This window comes from Falco punctatus, assembly GCF_963210335.1.
Source record: "Falco punctatus genome assembly, chromosome: 12".
NCBI lineage: Eukaryota > Metazoa > Chordata > Aves > Falconiformes > Falconidae > Falco > Falco punctatus.
Window position 1 is genome coordinate 4,537,985 of NC_137592.1, and position 23,894 is coordinate 4,561,878.

The window sequence follows — 23,894 nt, forward strand, 5'->3', positions numbered from 1 at the left end:
TACGTATGGCAGAGGACAATTATGCAAACCAAATGATTCTTCAATTAATAATGAGATCCATGAAAGGCAAAGGAGAAAGGATCCTCCTCTCAGAAGGAGAAAGCTTGCGGTTCTGTGTGCGCCCTTATGTGGGTACCAGGGTGGGTGAGGGATCACTGAAGGAGCACACAGGGCCCGAGGGCAGCTCTGCCGTTAGCTTTCAACCAAAGCCTTTTAGGGGCTGACGGCATCTTTTCAGTGGAAAGTCTGCAATGGAAATTTTGCAATCCTAAACAGGTTCACCTCAGACGGTCTCCATCTCACAGGGCTGTTAGAAAGCAGCAAGTGGACCTGGGCTGCATAAGCACCTGCCAGCCCCTAAACTACGAGTATGGTGCCCACTTCTCTCTTGCTTTTCCTTTCCTCACTCTCCGGTTTGCAGCCTGGAAAAACAGGCCATGCAGAGATACAAGCCTACCTGTAGAGCCATTGGTTTGGCCTTTTTCATGAAGCTTTTATCCTGCTTTAAAATCCCTGACTGTTGTGTGCCAGAGCAACAAGCCATATGTTAAAGATGTTAAAGAGCAAATACTTTGCAGACTGCACGAGCATGCAGAGTCAGAGGGGAAGCGAGCAATAACGTTGGAAGAAGGGGGAAGAAGTGATTATCTGGTAGTGATTATTCGGGAGGGCAATAGTGGGAGGTGCTGTAAGTGACAGGGATTCACTATGGGACGCAAATCACTTAAGGCAAAGCCATTAGGATCAATTTAAAATACCAAAGAGGGAGGCTAAAGTGACAATAGCATATTTTAATTGAAATCACAAATATCATTCTGCAAGACATGTTTTAAAAGACCAGACAGAGTTACTTTACCTGAACAGAGGAAAAAGTTTTCCTTTTCTATTTTTTTAAAAATGCCCTTTTTTTTCAAAAATAAAAAATGGAGCAGAATATTAAAAAAAAAAAAATCTTAAATCCTTTATATATATAAAATTTTCTATTTTAATGTTCTCTTTTTTCTTGATAGGCATATTATAAGCTAAATTAACAACATTACTAATGCTTTTAATATGATTTTAATAGAGCCTAGGGCTAAGGCATGGAGTCAGCATGTGTCCCATTAAAAGAAAAATATAGTTGTAGAGACAATAAACAGCAAGTCCAGATAAACACTTTTATCCATGTGTTAGTCTCATATATTGAGCTAAGTAGCCTACATACAGACACTGAGGTTTTCTGTAGACACTTTTCCAAAGCTGAAGCTCATATGATGGGATTGTTACTGTTTTTGGCAGCAGAAACGTGAACTTGGTGAAGGAGCCTGGCATGGAAAACCACTGAGTTCTGACATACTCCATTTGCTCCTAACTCTTTGATTTCTACTCACAGAATCTGACATATGTTGGGCATTGACCTTGCTCTTTTAAATCAGCTTATTTTAGAAGACCTTTGCAGAATGCTGTCTGTTTGGCCTCGATATAAGCTGTTAGGGAAATGTAGTACAAACACAGAAGTTGTATGTTTTGAATGCCAGAGATGTTAAGTTGAAGAGCAGTTGGTAAGATCTGTACTTCTGACTGCTTTCTGCGCTCTTAACAAGGAAGTGTCCTTAAATAAAAGAAAAGTTATTTATCCTGCATTTGTATAAAGGTTTTTATTTTTAGCAGGAAGTTCAGGACCAGACTTCTTTTTCAGTCTGAAATACTCTGGTTGGGCACTCAGACACTCAGTGGAGTGAAAACATTTCGAAAAGCAAGTGATTGTTTGGGGTGTCCCAGGCCAGAAGCCTCAGAGAGTCAGTGTCTTGTTATATTGTAGAATCAGCCCCAGTCCGTGTTCCGTCCCATCCCCTGTCCCCCGTCCCCACCCCCCCAAACAGGTACTCAAATATGAGGGTAACTTCTCCAAAGCTTGGCGTCTTCCTTATGGAACAACACACTTTAGTCAGAGCATTTCAAGAAGAGCTGTAACCTTCAGTGTGGAGATTTGCTTTCCACTTGTTATAGGGGAGCAGCTTGTGTGAAAGTTCACAGTGAAAGTGCTGCAATCTTGCAAATGCCAGCATGCATCACTATGCAATAAAACAAATCGCTGGGTCCCAACATGGCAAATTAGAGTGAGGGGAGGAAAGTGCCTTTATGAGATAGGTAGAAAAAATGTCCTTCATTAAGCCTGTATCTGCTGAAGTCAATAGGAAGCTCCTATCAACCCCAGTAACAGCAAAAGCAGAAAGAAACTTGGAAGCGCATTTGGACATGTTTGGTGTTCTCCTGTTGGTGGTAGACAAACTCCTGCACCCTTTACTTGGGCTTTGAGTTTTGGAGCCTGGAAATTCAATCAGCTGGGGAACGTGTCACCGGAAAGGGTTGCTGAGTTCAGCCATATCTGAGTAAGTGGCAATAAAATTCTGTGCATAGGAAAACAGGTATCAAACTGCCAAAATAAATGTAAATTTGAATTCATGGTCATATGTAGCTCTTCAGGACAAAACCTGGCTCCATATGCGGCAAGGAGAGGCATCTGAGCTCTGCCAGCACATTAATAATCATCTTCTATGGCCTGTGGACGGCTCTGCACGTTGGCTTCCTCTCAAAGAGTTTGGCTCAGTTGGCTTCACAAACACACAGGAAGGGCATGAAGACCTGTCTTTGTTGACACTGGGTTAAGAGGCTGTGAGCTTTTGACGTGGAACATTTCCTTGGCTAAAGGAGTCAGGAGTAGTTTTTTTTTTCCCTTTCTGCAAACTTGTCTCCCTGATTCAGTGGTGGCACAGGGAAGCCCTCCTGTTACTGTGAATAATTCATCTCCAGCACATATACAGGGTTTGTAGTCTGACCCATCAAGATTTTTGGAGAAATATGTGAGCCTTGTGCCATTGTTGCCAGTGCTGGTGGCTGCTACATGTAGGATCAGTTGGACCTGTGCCATCAGTCAGCGGGAAGGATGGCAGAGCTGCTGCCCCTCCTGTAAAGGGAGTCTGCCCGAAATTCCCTTAACCGTCACTCACAAGCTCATTTTTTCAGGGAAATGGCTTTTATTTGTTGTGATTTCTTCATACAGAAAAGCTTCTTACAAAAACTAAATAATGTAACATATTCTGGGTTCTGAGCAGATAAAAATTGAAAGGGCTGGGGTGTCTGTGCAAGTGGAATGATAGTGACAAGCACCACATGAAGTCCCTGAAGATGGTGTCGGGGGACTAGATCCCCCGTAAAATGATGAAAGACTCTGATGTAATGGTGTTTTGTGAAACAATTTGAGCATAAACGCCACATTCTTTCCCATTAACAACTGACTTCCATTGTACCAGGATTTTTTATTTTTTAATATGTATCTTGAGCACACTGAGAACAAAAATTTCCATTGTGATAGTGCTGCAGGAAAATGTAAAGGTTGTGGTGGACTAAGAATTGAAATGTAAATCACACTTACACACAACCTCCTGCTGGGGCCCAAATTTTTATAGATCGGGTTCTGCAGCCCTGATGAAGAATCAGTGATCTGCCTTTCCTGGGATTCACAAATTAGTTGCGGTCTAAGGTATCATTTCCTACGATATAATTGTAACTTACCGGATAAAAGTTTGTCACTGAAGACAGTCCCCTGATCTTCCATTATTTTTCCAGCTGCAGTGCCACTTAAGGATCCTTTCACAGACAATGCAAACACACACATCACAGCTCCCCACTCTGCAACATGCTCTTGCTGAATATAAACATACTGTACATATTGATCCTCTCCCCCTTGTTTTTTTCCTCCCCCAGTGTGCAGGTGGTAAAACACTGGCTGCCATGAACTTCATGTTGAAAAAAAGAAAGAAGAAAAAGCTGTGGTTTGGAGGCGGCTAGAGCTGCTAGATAGCAAACTGCGAGCTTGTAACGTCGTGGCTGCTGAAGTCGCTACGAGGATAATAGGGCATACATGCATTTGTGGATAATTCTGTTTGCTAATTGCTCATGAAATTTCAGGTAAGGAATATCCAATTCAATTTGTTATAATAGGTAATGGCCTGGGTTTTGCTTTTCAGGGTGGGGTTTTTTATTATTGTTTTTATCGCTGTCATTACAAATCCATGGCTCTCCGTGATTGGAAGAACACTTTACAAAAAGGCAGAGGCAGTGCTGCGTGGCAGCACGGGAGGTTTTTACCTGTGTACCTGGCAGGCAGTAACAGTGCGTGTCTCCCTGCCATGCTATACCCCAGAGGTAATAGGACTGGAAGAGCACAGGTCCCTCTGAACGCTTCTACGTGCCTTCGCCTCTCTGAAACACAAAGTGCCAGCCGGAAAAGCTGTACTGGGGCAGACACTTTGGGTCACCAGCTCCTGCTTGTTGAGGCTGGGCTTTATCTCTGTTGGTGGAGACACTTCCCCTACCGAGGCGCCGTGCTGGCTCTTGCCATCCCTGAAGCACAGCATCCATGACCAGCCCACAGCAGGTAACTGATTGCTGGACACAAAAAAGTTAGAGGAGCTGGATCCTGCCCTCTTCTTCTAGAAATGGGATGCAAACCGATTTTTACAGGGCACTGAATCTATGTGAATGATAGCAGCACGCAGTTCTTAACAGTTGTGAGCTAGTATCTTAAACATAAAGAGACAGCTTTGCTTCTCAATGCCCCGAGCCACTGAAGCCTCCCAGGAACCGTTCTGGTAACCCGTTTCCCTTCCAGCTATTTAGAGGTTCTTGGCTATGCAAAAATATGCTGAATACTATCACCAACGGTGATCATAAGCTCAGAGCTGAGTTCTCTGATCTGCAACTGCTTGCCATCCTGCAGCTAACTAGTTCTACTACTTATTATTAACTAGCTACCAGCTAACACTAATAGCTACCACTGTTGCAGCATTTAAGAGTTACATACACATTAATGAGAATTAGCATTTGTTGACAGCCATGGTGGGAGTTGCCTGTCTGTAGCATTTCAGGGGTCCCCATTGCTGTAATGTTTGATTGCCTCCTTTGGTAATTACAATTGACACTAAGCAAGTTTTTCATAGGTCTCATTTGGCTATGCAGAGCCAAAAGAGATACCGAGCTCTGCCTGTGGTTGAAGAGGGAAGAGGCCAATAATAATATATTTCCCGATAACAGTCCCTTCTTCTCTCCACCCCCTCACACAGGAGTCACACAATGCGCAGGGACAGAGTTGGGGGCTTTGCTGCCACAGAGGAAGGTGGCTGCCAGGTTTTGCCAGGATGGCGGCTGAAGGTTGCCCTTGCTCAGGACAGACTCTCGATTCACCCTCCCAGCAGAGCACTGGCCAGGCTGCTAAAAACATTACTTTTCCGTGCTTCGTTGTCCTACATGAAAAGCTCTTTCACTACTTTTTTAATATGTGGAGAACAATTTAGTCATTTGAACTTAAAGTCAATTGCCTTCTTCATTTGGGAATATGAAGGTAGTTAAAATGCTACAGAAATTCTGCACACCAGCAGTAAATAACTCTAGTGGGCCTTCCAGTGCCTATTTAAAAAAGGGTGCATAATCAGAATCAAAGCAGTGGGTTTAAAAAGTGGGGAGAAATATAGGCCCCTTGCAGCTCTTGAAGGGAATATGAGTACATGGCTGGTGCTTCTTTAGGAATACCAATTGCCTGTTTGGAAAAAGAGGTGCTGGGGAATGCCCTGGCCTCCCTGGTCAGCTTCCCGAGTCCGCTCTGCAGAGAGAGGCATGTGTTATGCATCCCGCCTGCGGGGTCTGGCTCAGCTTTGCACAGAGAAGTGAGCTTTTTCCATTTGCTACTGTGGAAAGAAACTGCTTTCACCCTTACCCTGAAGAAGATGAGCTATAGGAATATACAAGGGGCCTTTTTTTATAGTCAGGGGGCCAGAAGGGGAAGCAGTGGTCATAAGCAGAGATTGGAAGTTGGGTTGTTAAGTAAATCTTAGGCTGTAGCTGGTTTTAATTTATTTTCTGTTTTATGTGCAGGAGACTAGGCCTTGCAGGCCTGGCTAATATCAAAGCCTGGGGTTTTGTAGATTTTTTAATCAAGGTCCACTTTGGGGGGTTCTGATTTCAGTGGTTGTGGATGTGTAGGGGTTTTTTGTTGTATTTTTCTTTTTTTCTTGCTGCAGTATCTGGATTTCTTTAGTTAAACTTTTCCATTCTTCAGACTTGAGCCAACTGAGTGATTTCAAATTACCCAGCGCTTTCCAGAGAGGGCTTTTTTGTTGTTTCGGTTTTTTTTGGTTTGTGATTTTATTTTTTTTTTAAGCAAACTTGCAGTCCAGTTTCTCTGTAAATCACAGATGCCATCTGCAATCCTACCCCAATGTCTCACTAATTTGGCATTCTTAGTGCTGTCTAAATAGTTTATTGTTCATCAAATCTGTATGAAGGGAATTTTATATAAATTCTTTGTTTGTTTTGTCCCTCTGCTGGCAGGAAAAGTAAATCCCAAAGTATTTCAGCAGGTGCTATTAATATGCAAATAATGGAGAGTACACGAGGTCTAATAGACCTCCCAACTACATGGGAGGTGTCGCTGTTGGAGCAAATTAGCTTTCTGTAATTTGCATGCTTTTCACAGCCTCCTGGGATTATATTTTAGATCAGAGACAATAAAAGCATATGCTGTTAGTTTAAAATGTAACTAATTTTAGACTTTGAAACCATTTTAAACTAACTTCATAGTGTTAAACTGTTATTTGCAAAGAAACTTTTTACAGAGCTTATAATTTTCATGGCCTTTCTTTTCCCCCATTAACTGCTCCATCTCTCTTTTCAAGTTGAAAGTGAAGAAGGGAATCTTCCAGGTGGCTGCATTTTGAAAAACTCACAGGTATTTCTCACAAAACCAAGTCCAGATTGTCCTAGCCTGGTTCTGAGTCTGCATTTGGATCCTGATAGGGTCTAGACTGACCTTTTTAGGTCAAACTTCTTCCCTCCCCTTTGGCATCTCCACGAGTGGTAAATCCATCCAAAAAGCATGCTGTGGCCCCTGCTGATCACTCACACAGGGGGAACGCTGCTCGTAGCATCAAAAAATCTTCTTTGCTAACCCACTAAAGCAGAGACACTGAGCTGATGTGGCACAGATGCCCACTGCGCTTGCCTAGCCTGCCCCTAGAGATAGAGTCTATCGGAAAAGTCTGTTTAAAACAAATGGGGAAAAAAACCGCAAGGATTTCAGTGCACATTCAGTCTGTGGAGTCGAACGTTATTGAACTGTACTGGCACTTTATCAATGGCACTTTCCAAATTGATATTGACAGCAAAAATCATACTGTTGACATCTGTGGTTTGTGACAACTTGAATGATAGGGTATCAGCTGTTGTGCCTGAGAATTTGTGTCTTTATTTCAGGTGCTGCGGTGATTGCTGCTTCTCCAAACATGCCGTGCCACTGGAAGGGAGTGGCCAGGGAGGTGCATACAGGGCAGCTGCTTGAAATCTGTCCCTTACCCCTGTGCCTGCTTCTGCTCCTCTGTCCTTGGGTATTTGTTGAGCTGGTAGGAAATGGTTCTCCTGGCTCACAGCACCGTCCTGACCTTGGCTGGCCCAATTCCTCTTGCTTTGAAGAACTGTAGCAAGAGGTTTGTTAGAGAAACAGCAGGTTTAGCTGATGCAGATATGCTTCAGCAGCAGACTGTCGTGGTGTCGGCTGAGGGAGTTGGAGAGAGGTAGAGGCAGTCATTTTATTTTGTCTTTCTGCCAGTTGTCCCATTGCCCGGAGTATGTGATTTGTGAGTTTCTTTTGGCACAGTTGCTCCATTGCTCATATATCTCTGTGCAGTGTTTCCAGGTCACTTGGTCCTCAGGGTGGTGGCCATCTTTTATTTCAAGAGGGATAGAGTTCAGGGGTAGGATCAGATGTGTGGAGGAGATGGCAGCCAGGTGGAGATCAAGTTAGCGTTGTCAAATTTATTTCTAGCATGGGAAAGGTGAGTGTTAGCAGGAGAGAGTAGGTCTGAAAGATGTCCTTTGAGACAAGGCCAGGAAAAAACTCTTGGGATGCAGTTTTGGCTGTACAGCAATGTGTGGTAAGACTCTTCTGAATTTTGGGAGCCACAACTTTGCCATCAGTTTCTATAAGTATATTTCATACACACAATATATGGAAATACTTCTTTCCAGTTGGGGTGGGGGGAGAAGGCAGGGCTCAATTGATGCTTGACTTAATAGTATTGTGAGTTGTGATCTTAAAGAACTGTGTTCAGACGTGACCAATGCACTGAACCCTGTGAAAGGGAAATCCCTTCCCAGCATGAACCCATTGGAGTTAGCAGAATTACAGCCGACTGTCGTAAAGACAGAGAATTAAACTGTCGAGTTCATTCCCACTCCCAGAGGTGACTGCACCACTAAACTGTCGGTGACACAAATTATTTTCATTTTTCAACAATAGGATCCAGAGGTGAAACGTGTGCTCTTTAAATGCTGCTCCTACCACACCAAGCTGGGTTTGCTCTGGTGTGCGATGCTGCTATGATGTCCCACGTGCTGTCCCTGGTGCCCCACAGGCCTTTCTGCCGGAGCGATCGAGCCTAGCGTCTTTACAGCCCAAACCTGAAGATGGTTAAGTTTTAAAATAACCATTCCTGTAAACCAATGTGAAGGAAAAAAAAGTGCTGGAGATGACTTGTGATAATCTCATTGAAAATGCTGAATGCTTTTCTTTCTCTCATCTCACCCTGAATGTTTTCTAGCATTAATACCAGTGACCTCTCACTTCTGCTGCTTTTCATTAATGGCATGTGGCTTGCCTATTATAAGCCTATGCACTGGAGCTGGAAACGCTATCTTTATTTGAAAAAAAAAAAAAAAAAAAAGAGAGAGAGGAAAAAAGGGCTGTGATTACTCAGGTGTCAATACAAAAAAATGAGATGTTGTGCCAGATGGCTGCATTTGTGAAGCAGAGTGTAGTCAGAAGGAAAGTGGAAGGAGGCAACTGTACAACAGAAGTGTGAAAACATGACCAAAATACCTTCAGCCTTGTTTCACCAACACTGGATTAGGAGGCAACTGTGGTGAGATGCAAGCAAAGAAAAGCATGAGGGGATACTATTTGGAAAACAAAAATGTCTTTTAGTAATGAACTGCTTGACTTCCTCCAGCAAAAGCTTAGAAGTTTACAAACATCAAGAGACTTTGCTATTAAATGGAAGGACTGTGAAGCAGTAAGCCTCAGAGCACTGTATCTGGTGTCACTGCAAAATGCCACATGCAATAGAGTAAAATATTGATAGCAGGCTGTGTCACAGGCTTAGTTAGCATTATAGCAGGATATGCTGCTGCCAATCATCTGTAAGTAACCGCTCTCTCCAGTGACACAGACAGTCAACAGCTCCGTGCCATGGCTGCAGATGTCCAGGAAGAGTTTTCTAGCCATGTGCGGGAGGTGCGTTACATCTTACGTCAGGCATTATTTGCACAGTTTGCTCGCTGCTTCGCCCATGCCCACACAAGTGATATCCAGGAGCCCACGTACTGGTGGTCAGGATTAGTCTCTACTCTCAGAGTTAAAAGTGGTGGGCCTGTAATAACAACACTGGCTGGTTTGTATTTCAAACTGTTTGGACACATTGCTCACCTTTTTGAGCAGCTTTAGTCAGCTTCTGATACCAGGGCAAAGCACTTGCTGAGCCTGTGAAAAAGCTGAGCACTTGGCAGGCCCGTGGGCAGGCGCTGCTTTACCCTCTTATATACTGAAATGGACCCTGGGTTCTTCCACCTTTGCTTCCATGCTGCAGGTTTTGGCTGTCACATGGGGAAAGGTTTCAAATAATTTGTTTGATCTGAGATCAGAAATCCAAACGTTATGGGTTTTTTCCATGCTTGAGCTGGCTCTGCTCAAACTGCTTCAGAGCTCCACGCTCTCGCCTCCTCTGCAGTCTCTCAGGAGTAAAGGAGGACTCTGACATGGGCACAGAGGAGGTCAGTCTGAAAGCTTAGCCTCCAGTTCCCTTGGTTATATCTTGGTTTACAAATTCTGTTTCATCATGAGGGTCTGAAATCTTAGTGTTCTTACGTTTCAGTTTGATTAGGACATTGCAAGGGAGATCTGTGTTGATTTTCCCCAAACCCGTTCCCAGACACACGGCTTCCTCACCCTCAGCCCCCAAAATGACTTCAACTTTTTGCAGGTACTTCCAAGCAATGAACTTCACCCAAGTATATTGACGGTAGGTTACATTACTAACAATAGGTATAGAGAATGTGGCAGGAACGTGAATCTTCCTCTGATTCTTGTTCTGTTAGTACTAAAGCTTGCATGTGGAAGTTTCATTCTTTTGTTTTTATAAAATCTGAATGTCTTTAATAACTTTGGATCAAAAGTTTATTCTCCATGCCAGGAAGATGTTTTTTTCTGTTACAAACTGCATTGTCTTATTTGGGGAATATGTTCACAACTGAGAAAGAATTGCCTTTATTAACAAATCAAAAGCTTGTGCTGTCAAAACTGAAATCATTCTACCTTTTTATGTGCAAATTAAAGCTTCTGTCAAACCTTCAGCCATGGTGCATTTAATTTGTGGAAATATAAAAATATCTGGCTTAATATTAAAATATTCTGCATGAGGAAGGAAATATTTTACGTGATACACTGCATTCAAGATTCTCAAAAAATCAGATTTGAAAGAAATAAAGCGGTGTTTTAACAGAATTTATTTTTCCCTACTTTTGCCAAAGTTCAGTGAAGTACTTAAAAGTTATACAGGTGTTTGAATATCTTGTTGGATCATGGCCTTTGGAAGTGAACCAAGCTAAATGTAAGTGTGTCCAGGGCATGGGAGCTACACCCCCTGTACTTTTTCTTATAAAAGGGTCACAAGATTTTTTTATAAAGTAATGGCAAAGGTACTGAGAAATTTTTGAGTTTAGATTCAGTAAAGATAGGGTAACATATAAAAAGCAGCTCTTGGTTTCACGGTGGTAACTTGTGTTTTGCACGGTCTTTGTAGAGGATAAAATTCTGATTATCTAAAGTCGGGCACCAGTTCTATAGGCTTCCAAAATAAAGAGCCGTCTGTTTACCCAGCGGCACCTGGGCGCTCCGTGTTTCTGGAAACCCCGTGATGCGGACCTTCATTCAGCAGCGGCCCTCAGCACGTGCTTTATTTCAAGCACATGAATGAGGCCACTGATGGACCCTGATGTTTAGAACGGGGTGTTTTGTTAGATGCTTAAATATACATAAATCCTATTTTAAACAGCCAAATTTAGAAAGTATTTGGAGACAAAACGGCCCTAAGCCTGGCTATTTCTGTGGCGTGTGGTCAAGCTGTGAGGCTGATAGTCACAACTGGCATTAGTACAGCAAGTTAATATATACTAAAAGTGAGCTCCTTTCAGCTGAAAGCAGGTTGAGTTGGAGCTTAAGACAGTCCATACTTACTCCAAGTGTATGTCTGCCAGTTTCTTTCCCCTTTTTAATGGGGATAACAGCACATTGTCCTACCATTTGCTTGTTTCTGTTGGGAGAAGGAAAACCCTAGTCTCTGCAGTGTGGCAAACCGCCTGCAGGGCCCCCTTTTTTTCAGTGTGGTCAGTGTCTTTAGCTGTGTTTTGGCTTATTTTTTTTTCTAGAATCCCTGTGGACTACTTCACGTTTAATTCCCAGCTCTCCTTCCGTGACCAGGGAGCTTTTACCACATCTCTTTGAGAGGGGTCCTGCCAAGGCAAGCTGTGTTTGTCCGTTGTTTTTTTCCAATCAGGTATTCTAATATCTAGTCCTGTCTTTGGGGAGGTTTTAATGGTGTTGAGTCCATTTTACCTCACTATTTCCAAGGCTTGAACCAGGGACATTTGCCCTTCTGCAGTGCTGAGAAGAGAATAAGTGGCTGTATCTTGAAGAGCAGACTCATTCCCTGAAGTGGCCCATTCCCGATGATGCTCAGGGCAGGGCATACAATTATCCTCCCAAAAAGGCTGCCTGAGCAGTGCATTAGTATGCGTGTGTCTAGGCTGGCATGTGCCCATGCAATCACAGCACAGGTGGTGTGTTTCCAGCCACCTGGCCAGCTCTGCCGCAGCAATGCTCAAGTGGAAGAGTCCTTCCAGCCATACTGGTACAGTCTTGACCACCCATTTCTCTTGAGCAGAGGGTACAAAAATATTTTATGAATTTTGGGAACTGCTAGAAGTTCCTTTTGGGTGGCAAATGACTGTCTCCAGGGATCTAGGGCACCTACTCCTCTACTGCTTTTATGCCAGTGATGTTAGCAAGGTATAATTCTAGCATCCTAGTATTTAAATCATTTAGCTTTTCTGGGCCATCTCTGTGAAGGGAGTTTCTACAGGCTGAATGTGGAATGTATTAAATCTGAAGGTGTTTAGTACTGGTATTAGGTCGTTAGCCATCATTAATGTCAAGACAACTATTGAGTCTGTGGGTTGTCCCAGGTTTTGCCCACATTCTCTTCTCATGTCCACTCCCCAGCATGAATTATATGATCTTCATATTCTGCCTTTCACCATTGGAAACCAACAAAGTGGTTTGGGTTGGGATCTCCTATTTCAGGCCATAAACATATGATCCAGCCACCCTGTAAACTACATTCCACCAGCTCACCGCTTTCCGTGAATTCTCAAGCATACCTGTGGCATGCAGTGGAGGTCAGGTCTGGTCCCTCCAGCTAGTGAAAATCCAGCCCAGCAAAGCTGCAAGGCACAATAATTACTCGAGTGCTGAGGCTTTGCCCAAACGGCAAAGTTGTGCCTCAGTGCTGCAGTCACGACATCCTTGGTTTCTGCCAGGAGACTGTAAAGTGGTGGAGACTCTGCTGTCCCCGTGACCTGTTTCTGTCAAGGATTCAGGGAAAAAGGTCTCCAGACTCCATGGGTTGCTGTCAGAAGGGCTGTCGGGAGGCAAAGTCACAGAGGTGAGCGCACTGGTAAGCTGGACACCTCCCTCCTGACTTTTCCCCAGTCAGGAGTGCTTTAGCCTCATGCACTTGATGATACTTTAATTGGCCTGTGTGCAAGCTGGACACTTCTCTCTTTATTATTATTATTATTATTACGCAATCAAGACGCTACTTACTTAAAGAATGTGCTGGGGACGTACTATTTATACAGGAGCTATGTACACTGAGATCCATTTTCTCCATGGTGATTACAGATAATGTGGTAAGCTCTGCTTTGATTCATTAGTATAGCAAAAGAGATATTCAGAATTATTTGGTATAATTCACAGCATTTCAGAATGCATATATTTTCATAATACTCTAAATCTGCTGCTTGTGCTACTAACTCAAGCATGTGATGACTGGTTTGCTATAGCACTGTCATCTTAAAATTGTGGTAGTGCCATTTTTTCACTGTAACTGGCCAGCCTGGAAGCTCATCTGGCATGGTACTTGTAGCCAGTGACCACTGTGCAGCAACGCAGCTCTTTGCAAAGCTGCTTCTGAGCTCACTGAGGATCGCTGACACCCCCGGACCCCAGCCTTGCAGCAGACCCCAGCACTGTGGATGCCCAAGTGAAAGCCATGGGGAACCTTCCAGAATGGAGAGACATTCTTCTCTGCCCCCAAGAACACATTTTTCCAAAGTGACACTCAGAAAAAAATACCTTTAAGTGATTTTGTTTCTTGGCCTGAAAAAAAGAACCACTGTGTTAATTTTAATTAGTTTGTTTTAATTAGGAGGTTATTTTTTAATGATTTTTTGGATTAAATTTTGTGCTGCTTCTACTCTGGTTTTTTTTCTGGCAAGGTGAGTAAGCAAACTCTTATCACCAGTCTCTCCCCCCTCTCCCCATTTCACATTTGTTCCTTTCTTACCTTATCAGGACCATCCTTCTGGCTGTGCTGCCCTGGCCACGACTTCATCTAACCCAGTGCTGGATGAGCCTCCAGAGACTTGCCACTTCATGCAAACAGTTCAAAACTCTTTCCAGCCAATGGTAACCTTTGGCAACACAAAATCCTTACAATTTCAAAGTGTGGGTTCAAATTTTAAGAACAAAATATCCAGACTGCGATTTCTGACAGCCATTGAAATTTTTTCACCCAACTGTCATGTGCATGTAGATCTCAGAACCACCACCCTCGCAGCAAAGATTGTCCAAGGCACCTTTGGAGATAGATAGGATCTAAAAATATCACTACTTAAGTGATTAAACTTAGCTTTACGCATCTGAGACCATCATGTGGGGCTTTGTTTCCCTTTTGCAACCCCCACCCCAGTGCTCTGAGCCCTCCTCAGCTCTCTCCGACTTCATTGGGCACTGTCGTGTATTCACACACCTCTGGAAATCAGTTGCATAATTTAAATGTCTAACTTCAGTTGCTTGGTGACTGGGTTTTTCTTTTACTATCACAAATTAAGATGTTCAAATTGTTATCTGAAAATCTTTATTTAGCCCTGCTGAGTTTCTTTGGCCCTTACCTGGCAAATGGAAATGTGATCAGACAGCCTTTCCCCTCAGTTTTCAGCTGCTTCTGTTCCAAATCAGAGGTTGCACATGTAACCAATTTACCCAATTCAATTCCCTCTATCAGTTATATATTTTAAAAATAATTTTCTGAAAATTTCCACAGCAATTATCAGAGAGAATCATTTAACAAAGAGAAGCTGCTTTCATTGCTGAGATTCCCTCAAGTATCTATTTGCTTCTCTGTCTAAACATCTGAAATGTTTGGGTAAAAGTTTAAACAAGACCAATAACTGTACTTAACGCAGAAGATTTCCACCTCTAGATTCTATATTTATAGCTTTGTCATGTTCCTTTCTCTTACTGACCTGAAGAAGAAAATTTTTTCCTTATCTGATGAAAAGGTTGTCTGTCATGGTGTGGTTATTGCAGCACAAAATATTGCCTAAAACTTGACCCTGAAAAAAAATTGTACAAGGACAGTTTACCCCAGTATTCCAAAGGAGATGAAAACCTCATTCTAGCCGAAGCAGTAAGCTTGTTTGGGTGTATAAAAGTAGGGTGATTCTAGAAGTCCTTCATGGAGCCTCAAATTTTAAATGCACTTGGCCTCTGATCTTGGCTGAACCGATTTTTCTCCTAGCGTTACTCCACTGAACTCAATCATACTAACATGGATTTTCACTGACATGCCATTCAGAAATTTAAAAAATACATGCATTAATTGGTGTGTGGCCTGGAAAAAAACCTGCAGGTACTTTTAGCCTTATCAGATGAAGCCATTCTAAAACCCTGTCCATAATCATGGCACTCAAAGAATGGGCTTGTACCGATTTCTGTGGGCATTGCACTGGGTCCCCACCCAGCAGAGGGTTTCCCACTCCTCCCCCATTATATGATGCCAGTTCTTTCTGCCCCGCTCTGGCTGGCTGCAGCGCTGACCCGCCTCCCGTGCGTTTGACAATAATGCAGAAAACTTGGGACAGGTGTTCAGCTTCAGCAGTTTGCAGAGAGGAGAGGAACAGTGTGACACAGTCAGAGCTTTTAAATAGTATCAGTTCTTTCATTTAAGAAGCCAATGAGTACAAAAGTAAATAAACATTTACAGTGCTCTTTTCACCAGTGCTGAAGAGATCACAGCATGAGCTGTACCCCGTCTAGTTGTCTTTCCAGAAGTCTGACTGCCTTACTCTTTTTCTATCTGGTCAGGACTCTTACTGCCCTTAATAGAATTGTATTTGTGTTCAATGACTGTTGCTACCCAAAAAATGGGAGTAATTTATAATGAATTAGTACCTCCACAAATTTCTGAACTCCTTTCTGTTCACACTGTCCGTGAACAGACTGTGATATTTTTTCCCTTTTTTTTTCCCATTAGACGTAATTATTCCCAAAATCATTTGTGGAGGAAGGATAGTTTCTTCCTCCCCACATAGCTGGTTCAGAGGTAGAAAAACAACATAGTATTTGTGCTGAAGACAAAAGGCATGCTGCACACACATGCTGGTTAGGTGCCACTATTTCTGTTCCACAACAGAATGAATGTGTCTTATGAAAGTTTCTTCATTTAAGAAAAAATACCAGTTACTTATCTGTGTTACTCGTTCCGAGTTCCTTTCTGCAAATGTTTTTAAGTGTTCTGGTTCACTCACCATATGGAGCATTGTACTTACTATATCTCCATCTATTGAAATAGCTGTTAGCATAGCTGGAGAAAGTGAATGCAGCCCCCTAGCCCCCTTAAATGCACAAGTAATATTTCATGTGGAAGCTGTTGCAGAATTTTATATTTTTTTAAATATAGAATTCTCAATTAAGGACTTAATTATAAAATATCTACTCATTCTGCTGAGCACTTAGCCAATGCTCTTGAGACCTTTAGGAGTAGTTACCTGAGTAAATGTTCACCACTGCAAACAGGAACCTTCACTCTGGTACCTGCTTAAGAGCTGTAATGAAAAACTGAACCTAAATAAATCCTGTCCAAATCCCTTTAAAGTTGAGTGTAGGAGGCAGCTATACATAACTGGCCAAAAGAGATGACTGGCAAACCAGCCCCAATGGTTTGTTTTTCAGTGAGACACAAAGCCAAAAAGGGTCTGTTTTCTCATGCTAATGAAGCCCAAGGTGACAGAAATTTGGCAGAGCACCATCCCACGCAGTTACAGGCCAGGATGTAGGAAAGCCAGGGCATTACACTTAAGTATCATTGAACACAAACCTAAAGCCCACCCTGGTCCTAAAACTTAATCTAAAATTAATCCAGAGCCAAATGCCTTCTTCATAGTCCAGCTCTATGAAACAAAGTGTTTTTCAGATGAAGTGATAAATATTTTGCCAATTTAAAAATGCAGTGTCCAGACCCTGATTCATTTGCTTGCTTTCCAAAAATACTTTGGAGACGCTAAAAGTCTCCAAAACATGCACAGCGAGCTTCCAAGCTGAACCAACTGTACAAGATAGCAGTCACATAGAGGAGATGGATTTTAGGGCATGTGTGCTGTACATCATACGTATAGTCCTCAAGCTTTATCAATGCTAGAGTACAGTGCTTCAGGGAAAAAAAAAAAAAGAAAAAAAAAAGAAAAAAAAAGGGAAAGAAAGATCAGCACAAACTATAAACAGAAGGCTTTCTTTGGCTCATTTACCCAGTTAGCTTTGCATTAATGTTCCCACAACAGGACTTACATAAAATTTTTCATGCCATGCACAAGCGTCCTCTGAATCCTGAAGCGATCACGTTAGTTGATTCAACAGGAAGAGGTGGAGCAAAATAATGTCCTCTATATCAGGACATCAAGAGGAAGAAGAAAAAGTCAATTTTATATTACCATGCCAGCAAAAACTAACTATTTTTTCACAGTCTTTTTAATGTTCAGCTCTTTGTGTTCCAACCTCAAACCCCCAAGGTGTAAACACAACAGCTTTCCCACATCTAAGACTGTGTGGTTGCTCTGGATCACAGTTTGGGGATGCTCTGACCACTCATTTGTTACTGGAGCAATGGATTGGCTTCGTCCCAGGTAAGGTACCGGCCACGTGGATTCATGGTGAGGTGTGTGCACAAAAGCCTCCTCCAGAGTAAAACCAAACAGCAAATGCAAACCTCTGCCTCTGCCAGACCATGCAATTTACCTTCAGCTGAAGAACTGCTCTTCTTTGCCACTTCTTTCTGAACAACTAGCCAGCTCTGCATTTTAACAGAAAATGTTTGAAATACAAAATTTTCAGGTGACGGGAGGGAGAAATTTGAGGTTCCTTAAAGTTACTACGAAATCAATAAATAAATGAACACTGGGTGTGGTATTCCGTTACCTGCCTTTCATTTTTTTCCCCCCCAGAAAGCAGTTTCCAGATGGATTTTCCCCAAGATGTTAATATTGTGCTGGTTTTAACGCTGATTGAAGCAAGGTAGCAAGTGGTTATTACAGCCCTGACATGCCTGTTCTGCCAAGAAACAGCATGAGCTTTCAACTCAGAAAACAAGGTGAACTTTGTTGTTTAATCAATCTGCTTTTGCCTGCCTTGGCCAGGTATGCAGGGTCATGCTCACAACGGGGATGACTGTTAATTTATGATCAGCTTATTTGTATTTTTCTTAGTCAAATGTTCAACCCAGAGACTTCCCCCTCCTCCCCCCACCCAGGAAAAAAGTTGTTCTTTTGAAGAACTAGTCTGCTGGCACTGTCCCCATCAAGTCTTCCCTTTTTCCCCTTGAGTGTCTTGTGAAGGTGGCCAAACAGCTCATGGCTCACTGTGGTCACTGCCCCGCTAAGCCGTTAACTGGGAGCTTATTGCCAATGGACTCCTCACCTGAGGATCTGCTGCTGAAATAGTAGAGGTTTGGGGCCGTTTTGAGCGATTCTTAGAGTAGTAAAGTTGGACATACGACTCGTCTCAGTGTCCTGGCTTAAACCCTAACTGAGAAGGAAATCAGTCTTTTACCTACAGTCTTCTCTGTGTCACTTGCCTTTGTTTCGCAGCAGCATGACTCGGTATAAAATGGCAGGGCAGCTCAGGGCTGTGTCCTTCCACCAGCCCATAGCCATGCAGAGTGCTTTACCTTAATTTGTCCCTACAAAAGTGAAAAAACCATCAGAGTAATAGCTTACCCTTTACCGGATGGTTTCTCTTCTGAAAGCTTCTCTCGGATATGTGGAGTAGGCACTTCATCTATTCACCGAGCTGATGTTCCTGATCTTGAAACAAGAAGCTGAAGCATTTTGGCTAGAGCCAGACAAAGGCAATCTTTCCATTTTCTGCTTCTCAGAGTGTCTTTGCAAATGAACAGCAGTCTTCAAATATTCCTCTTCAGCATGAATTCCTGTTCCATCTTCTTCATTACCTGACGACTCAGACCTAGTTCGTCAGATCCAAGGTAGGAATACAGGCCCTACAGTATAATGTGATGCAGACCCAACATTGAAAATGGGATGTAAATAGTGGCAGTAGGGTGTATATTAATTCAGTTGGATTTTTCCTAAGAAATAACGTGTAAATTAAAGCATTACTCAGAAAGGAGTGCACAGTGCTTAAAAATAAACCCTTGATGCTCAGGGTCCAAATATTTCCGTATTCTATTTCAAATGCTTAATTAGTCTCATTTTCACTCAGTATTCTTTAAAACCAAGGCATGTTCAGTGAAGATGTTGCTGCTAGGATGTGTGTGCTTGTATTTGTGTGCATGTGTAGGCCCATGAGCAGGCCTACAGCAGGCAATAGAGCTATTGTTTTCAAAGCTGAGTTACTATTTTGGCAAAGCGTTCATATTTAGGGATATGAGGACTGCTCAGCAGCCTTAAGGAAAAAATTTCCATGGGTTTTTGTTTCCATATTTTCCAGTTTTACATTCCTCAGTTAGAGCCTGTGTTGAAAAATGTCTTCCAGTGTCAGACCTTCTGAAGAGAAAACCCTATAAATTGGTAGAAAGCTCAACCTCTCAGAGCAGATGCTTAGGACTATCCGCTAATATGGGAATAAATACAAAACACGCATCTTAGCTAATACCACAGTATACCTGTGCTTCTGATTTGCTTTCTGTTTTCAGAATCTTGCCATTTAAGCAGCATGGCAGCGTCAGCTCTCCGCACATATTGAAGCCTGAGAAAACAGTTCTGAAGGACCAAAAGAAGCAAATAAAATGTATTTGTTATTATGACTGACCTTAGGCATACAGTATGTGAAGCTGCGGGAGTTGTACACTGAATCTCTGATGATAAGTATGGTGATAACTGGTAAGACTGTGCTGAACTACTGTGAAACAATTCAGGTAGTCAGCAAACAGGGCTAATTGCTAGTTTGGGGGATATTATGGGTAATTTACTGCCCACTGAGGGCTTCTACCTAAAAATAAGCTTTTTTTTCCCTTTTTTTTTCCTTTGGACAGGACTTGCATGTTAATGTAGAATTCCTGATGCAATTACATGTGAAGAGGACATTCAGATGCACTTCCGTAAATGCCCTTCTGCTTCTCAATTACATTAACTGTCTTCACAAATCCTCTGACAGAAGCCATATTCTTCACTTTTTTTTCAAAATAGCAAATAGACGGTAAGCTAGACCTTACCGTTATCCAAGATGTCTTGATCAAAGCTCTGAGCGTAATACAATAAACACAAGAAAAGAAACTACTGGTGGTTTCCAATACAAACTAGCGGGAAAGTGTCAAGTGAGCAGCTACTGACAATTCAGCCCTGAAACCAAATGTTCTTGTGTGAAACCCCACCTTTGAGAAGGAAGAATAAATATCCACAGAATGTTTTGGTTATAATTACTTCATTTAAGGGGGAGGGGAAGTGCTGAATTCAGTTTGCTAAAGTCAAGACGTTAATATTTTTGGCATGTAAAGATGTAAACCAAATGTTTAAATGAAATGTCATCCCCTGGGTTCACATTTGCCCACTGAACTACAGTACAAACCCTCCACAGACCTTCATACAATACACATTTTTCAGTTCATTGAAGAAGGCCCCTGCTGCTTCTCAAGGAAAACTAACTTGCAGAAGCAAAATAAATACTGGCGTCGCAGTGCAACAGCGGAGCCTCGCAAGCACAGATGTGTAGCATTGTCGGCTTTTACATCAGATAAGGAGTATTCAGACATAATCACTCCAGTGTCTGGGACACGTTGCATGCTGCAGCGCTGCCCAAGTATGGCCTGACAGACACATACAGTGTGTGTTCAGGCTAAATGGCAACAAGCTGACAGTATTTCATAACAGTCCTGTTATGTCTAGATAGGCAAATGTTTGTGTAATTTAGCTCTGACTTTGAACTAGCTTAAGAAATTGGGACACAAATGGAGCTTTGTGATTAGTTGTCAATGATGTCGTACCTGCTGGCTGAGGATGCTGGCCGAAGGGGCGTCCTTGGGGTGTGCTGCGCTGCGAGAGGCCTCGCCACAAAGCCTCCGGCCGGCCCTTCGTCCGCCCAGCCGATGAGTAGGGCTGCTGTAGGGCTGCTCCTGCAAAAATATATGACTGCATGTCTAGTTACGAGCCTTGCTGAAGCGTGGCGTGCAAAGGGTTACTAATGTCTGCTTCTAGACACCATACCTCCAATAAAGCAGAGTGCATTTAACCCTACAGAAATATGGCTCACTGGTTCTGCGGTAGTCCTGTTAAGCTATACAAAGTATCTCAGCAAGGGAAAATTTAACTTACATACAACACATGATTTTAAGTAAAGAAATATTGATGGGGCGGGCAGGGAACAATTGTTTTTTTAGCTCTAATTTATGGCTGAGCAGCTTCATTTTAGTTACTTCATGGGAATATTTTAAACCAAGCCTGCATAATATTAAAATAAGTTAAAATGTATGTAAAATTTATGAGAGCATGTCAGGTGCAATGCTTGATAAAGTAAGTTTAATGCTTCAGAATTTTTTTCTTCAGGCAGAGAAAGCTGAATCCTGCAATTCTAGGTTACAGTATAATTTTAGAAACTCTTTTCCATTATACCATTCTTTTATTAATGAGATCCAACCCAATTTAACAAAAAGAGGTAAATTCCTAAAGAGTTTGCGGAAAGTCCTCAGCAGGTTGGAAGCTGGGAGTGTATGATAAAAGAGGATATTTTCCTACTGTTCATACGATATATCCAATTTTATAAAAACACAGAGGAAATCAATTTACCACAAACTTACTTTGTAAGTGTGCCTCTCCAGTGCGTTTTTTCTTCTGGAAACGCTGCCTCGCCCTGTGAACAAACAAAAGCTCTGGCAGTTGACAGGGGGTGTACATCACTTACTTTGAAAACTCTTCGTTTACCGGGGGGGTGTCGTGTTGTTTCATTGTGTGACACTCCCAATTATCGTGACAGAGCTAAATGACAAAGTACTGTCACCCCACAGAAAATTCAGAGCAGCTTCTTTCCATTTTTCTGCCTGGTCACGGGAACATCGCTGAACTGGTACAAAGGAGCGGCAGGAGCAGCAAACAGGGGGACTGTCTGCATACTGCTCTAGTGTATTAAAAATTCAGCTCCTCGGCAATATTAAATCTGAATTTACTTCCATCAAACAGAAACTTAGCATATCTCATTCTTCCGTTATAAAATATTGACATCAGAAATAGTGAATCCTGAAATGAAGATTACAGATGAAAACTATGTGCTTGGTAATTATAATTTTTTTTCTTTGTTATTATTCCTTCCCTCTGAGGATTGCACAGGCTGTTGCAAACAGTAATGAAGTTAGCATGCAATGCCAATGTAAAGTATGCTGCAAAGTTATTCTTTCCCTCATTATAGATGAGGGCAGCGAGACAGCGAGAGGAGGGCCATTTCCCCAGCCAAACTCGCACACAAGTGGGACAGCCCTCAGTCTCACATCTTAATCATTATCCCTAGTGATGAGACCTTCTGTACCGTCTTGTTTCTGTCGTCTTTTGTTCTGCTATTTCCATAGCTTTTTTAGGTCTTTACTGGGGCTCACAGCTATTAATGGCAATTTTTGTCACAACCTAAACAGCCGGTTCAGAAATGCTTTCACTCCTAACAAATCCACTGCACTGTCTTGTAATGTTCTCAAATAACCACAGCACTAAAACATACAGTTATGGGCATGGAAATGTCCCACCGTTCATTCCAATAGCCGCCCGTTCCTCCAGCCCCTTCTTGAGGCTTGACACAGACAATAGAAAGAGCTCAATGGGCTGGGAAGTTGCACTAGAAGAACCCTTTGGGTTCTTGCATGTGGGGACAGCACATAGCTCAGGGTGGCTTCCCAACAGAAAAGCCATGTTAGCACAGCTCTGGAATCCAGACTTGGCCAATTCTGTTGTTCCCGGCTGATGTCTCGCTCCTGGGTAATTATTACTCTGAGAGGTATCACGCTGCAGGGTGGCTTCATCTGCAGGTGCTCGCTGAACATTACCCTCCCCATATTCTTGAACCCAGCCTCATCGCCTATGGATGTTTTCGAGGAGTGCAATATATACTGTGTGACACCTGATACCGTATCTGTCTCATATGCCGCTTACAAAAATCAATCTAAATCAATAAATTGTCCACCCTCTTCATACAGTATTTGCAGAGGTTCAAAGACAGGACCAATTACTCTTAAGGTTGAATTGTCAGGTGTCAGATGAGAGTATAGAAGTTGAAGCATTATATTTAGGAACAGATTTATTTAGAGGACCTGAAGAATTTGCTTTGCTATCAACAGGTCTTTAAACAGAGCTTTTACAGTACATTCTGCTAGAAACTGACACCTTGTGAAATGATAGGGGTTCTGTTGTAGGGTTGGGTTATTTTTATTACTTTCTTTTCTTTTTTGCACAATTCAAATCATATAGCTGCCTGATAAAGTAGATAAACTAACACCCAAGGTCACTGAAGTCAGGGCAGTAAAGCTCCTGACCTTGAAGGGCTTTTGGCCTCCACCCTTCTTGCCAAGCACGTTGCCTTTTTTGTTACCCAATTTTCCAGGTACAGATGTAAATTCCCCATGCTTCATTTATGTATAATATATATGTATCTTTATCATGCATTCAATTTCTTGGGTTCAGTGCCAAAAATGAGACCCCCGGCCAGTCTAAAGATTACACGTGAACATTTCTGCCCCTGCCAAAACCACAGCACACAAATACCACAGCTTATAATCATGCGAGATACTCCCAGGTTTAACAGTTCTCACCCCAGAACACCAAAGCCCCTCTCTCAGCACTCTGCCAAATCAATATGCATTATTATTATGTGCTCAGATACTACCATGATAGATATCAGATTTCTGCTCATGCCAAAATTTCAGTTAGCTGCTCCCTTGAGTATTTATGCTTGTGTACTGTATTTAACAACAGCCCATTCAAAATTCTCACAGCTCCTAGGAATGAAATGCACATAATTTAGGAATAGCTGCCTGGCTATTCAGGCATCATGCTGTGTCAAAGGAAAATCAAATCTCTGACTTCCCCCCTCTTGCCCCCCCCCCCCCCAAAAAAAAAAACCAACAAAAAAAACCAACAAAAAAACCCCAAACCAACACCCAAACCTGTATTTTGCATCATGTTTCGGGGAGCTGCATGGAAGCTCCATAAAAGGGAAAGTAAGCATGGCCCTTTTTCCTGTTTAATGGAAGTGCCTCCCCATT

General features: G+C 42.4%; 1 protein-coding gene across 9 annotated transcripts in view; it reads right to left on the bottom strand.

The window, feature by feature from the left end:
- Positions 1 to 943: 943 nt before the first annotated feature.
- Positions 944 to 23,894, bottom strand: part of LOC308071871 (uncharacterized protein) — a 358,228-nt gene continuing 335,277 nt past the window's right edge. For 6 of the 9 annotated variants that reach the window (XM_080407935.1, XM_080407933.1, XM_080407934.1 and 3 more), the window contains 4 exons: positions 21,450 to 21,502; positions 20,640 to 20,768; positions 19,323 to 19,419; positions 944 to 18,698 (listed from right to left, as the gene is read on the bottom strand). In XM_080407935.1, the coding sequence (XP_080264061.1) occupies positions 18,673 to 18,698; positions 19,323 to 19,419; positions 20,640 to 20,768; positions 21,450 to 21,502 (305 nt within the window). In that variant the 3' untranslated portion in view covers positions 944 to 18,672. Of the gene's footprint in view, positions 20,769 to 21,449; positions 21,503 to 23,894 lie in introns of all 9 variants that reach the window. The other 3 variants (XR_013931346.1, XR_013931347.1, XM_080407936.1) reach the window with 2 other exon arrangements.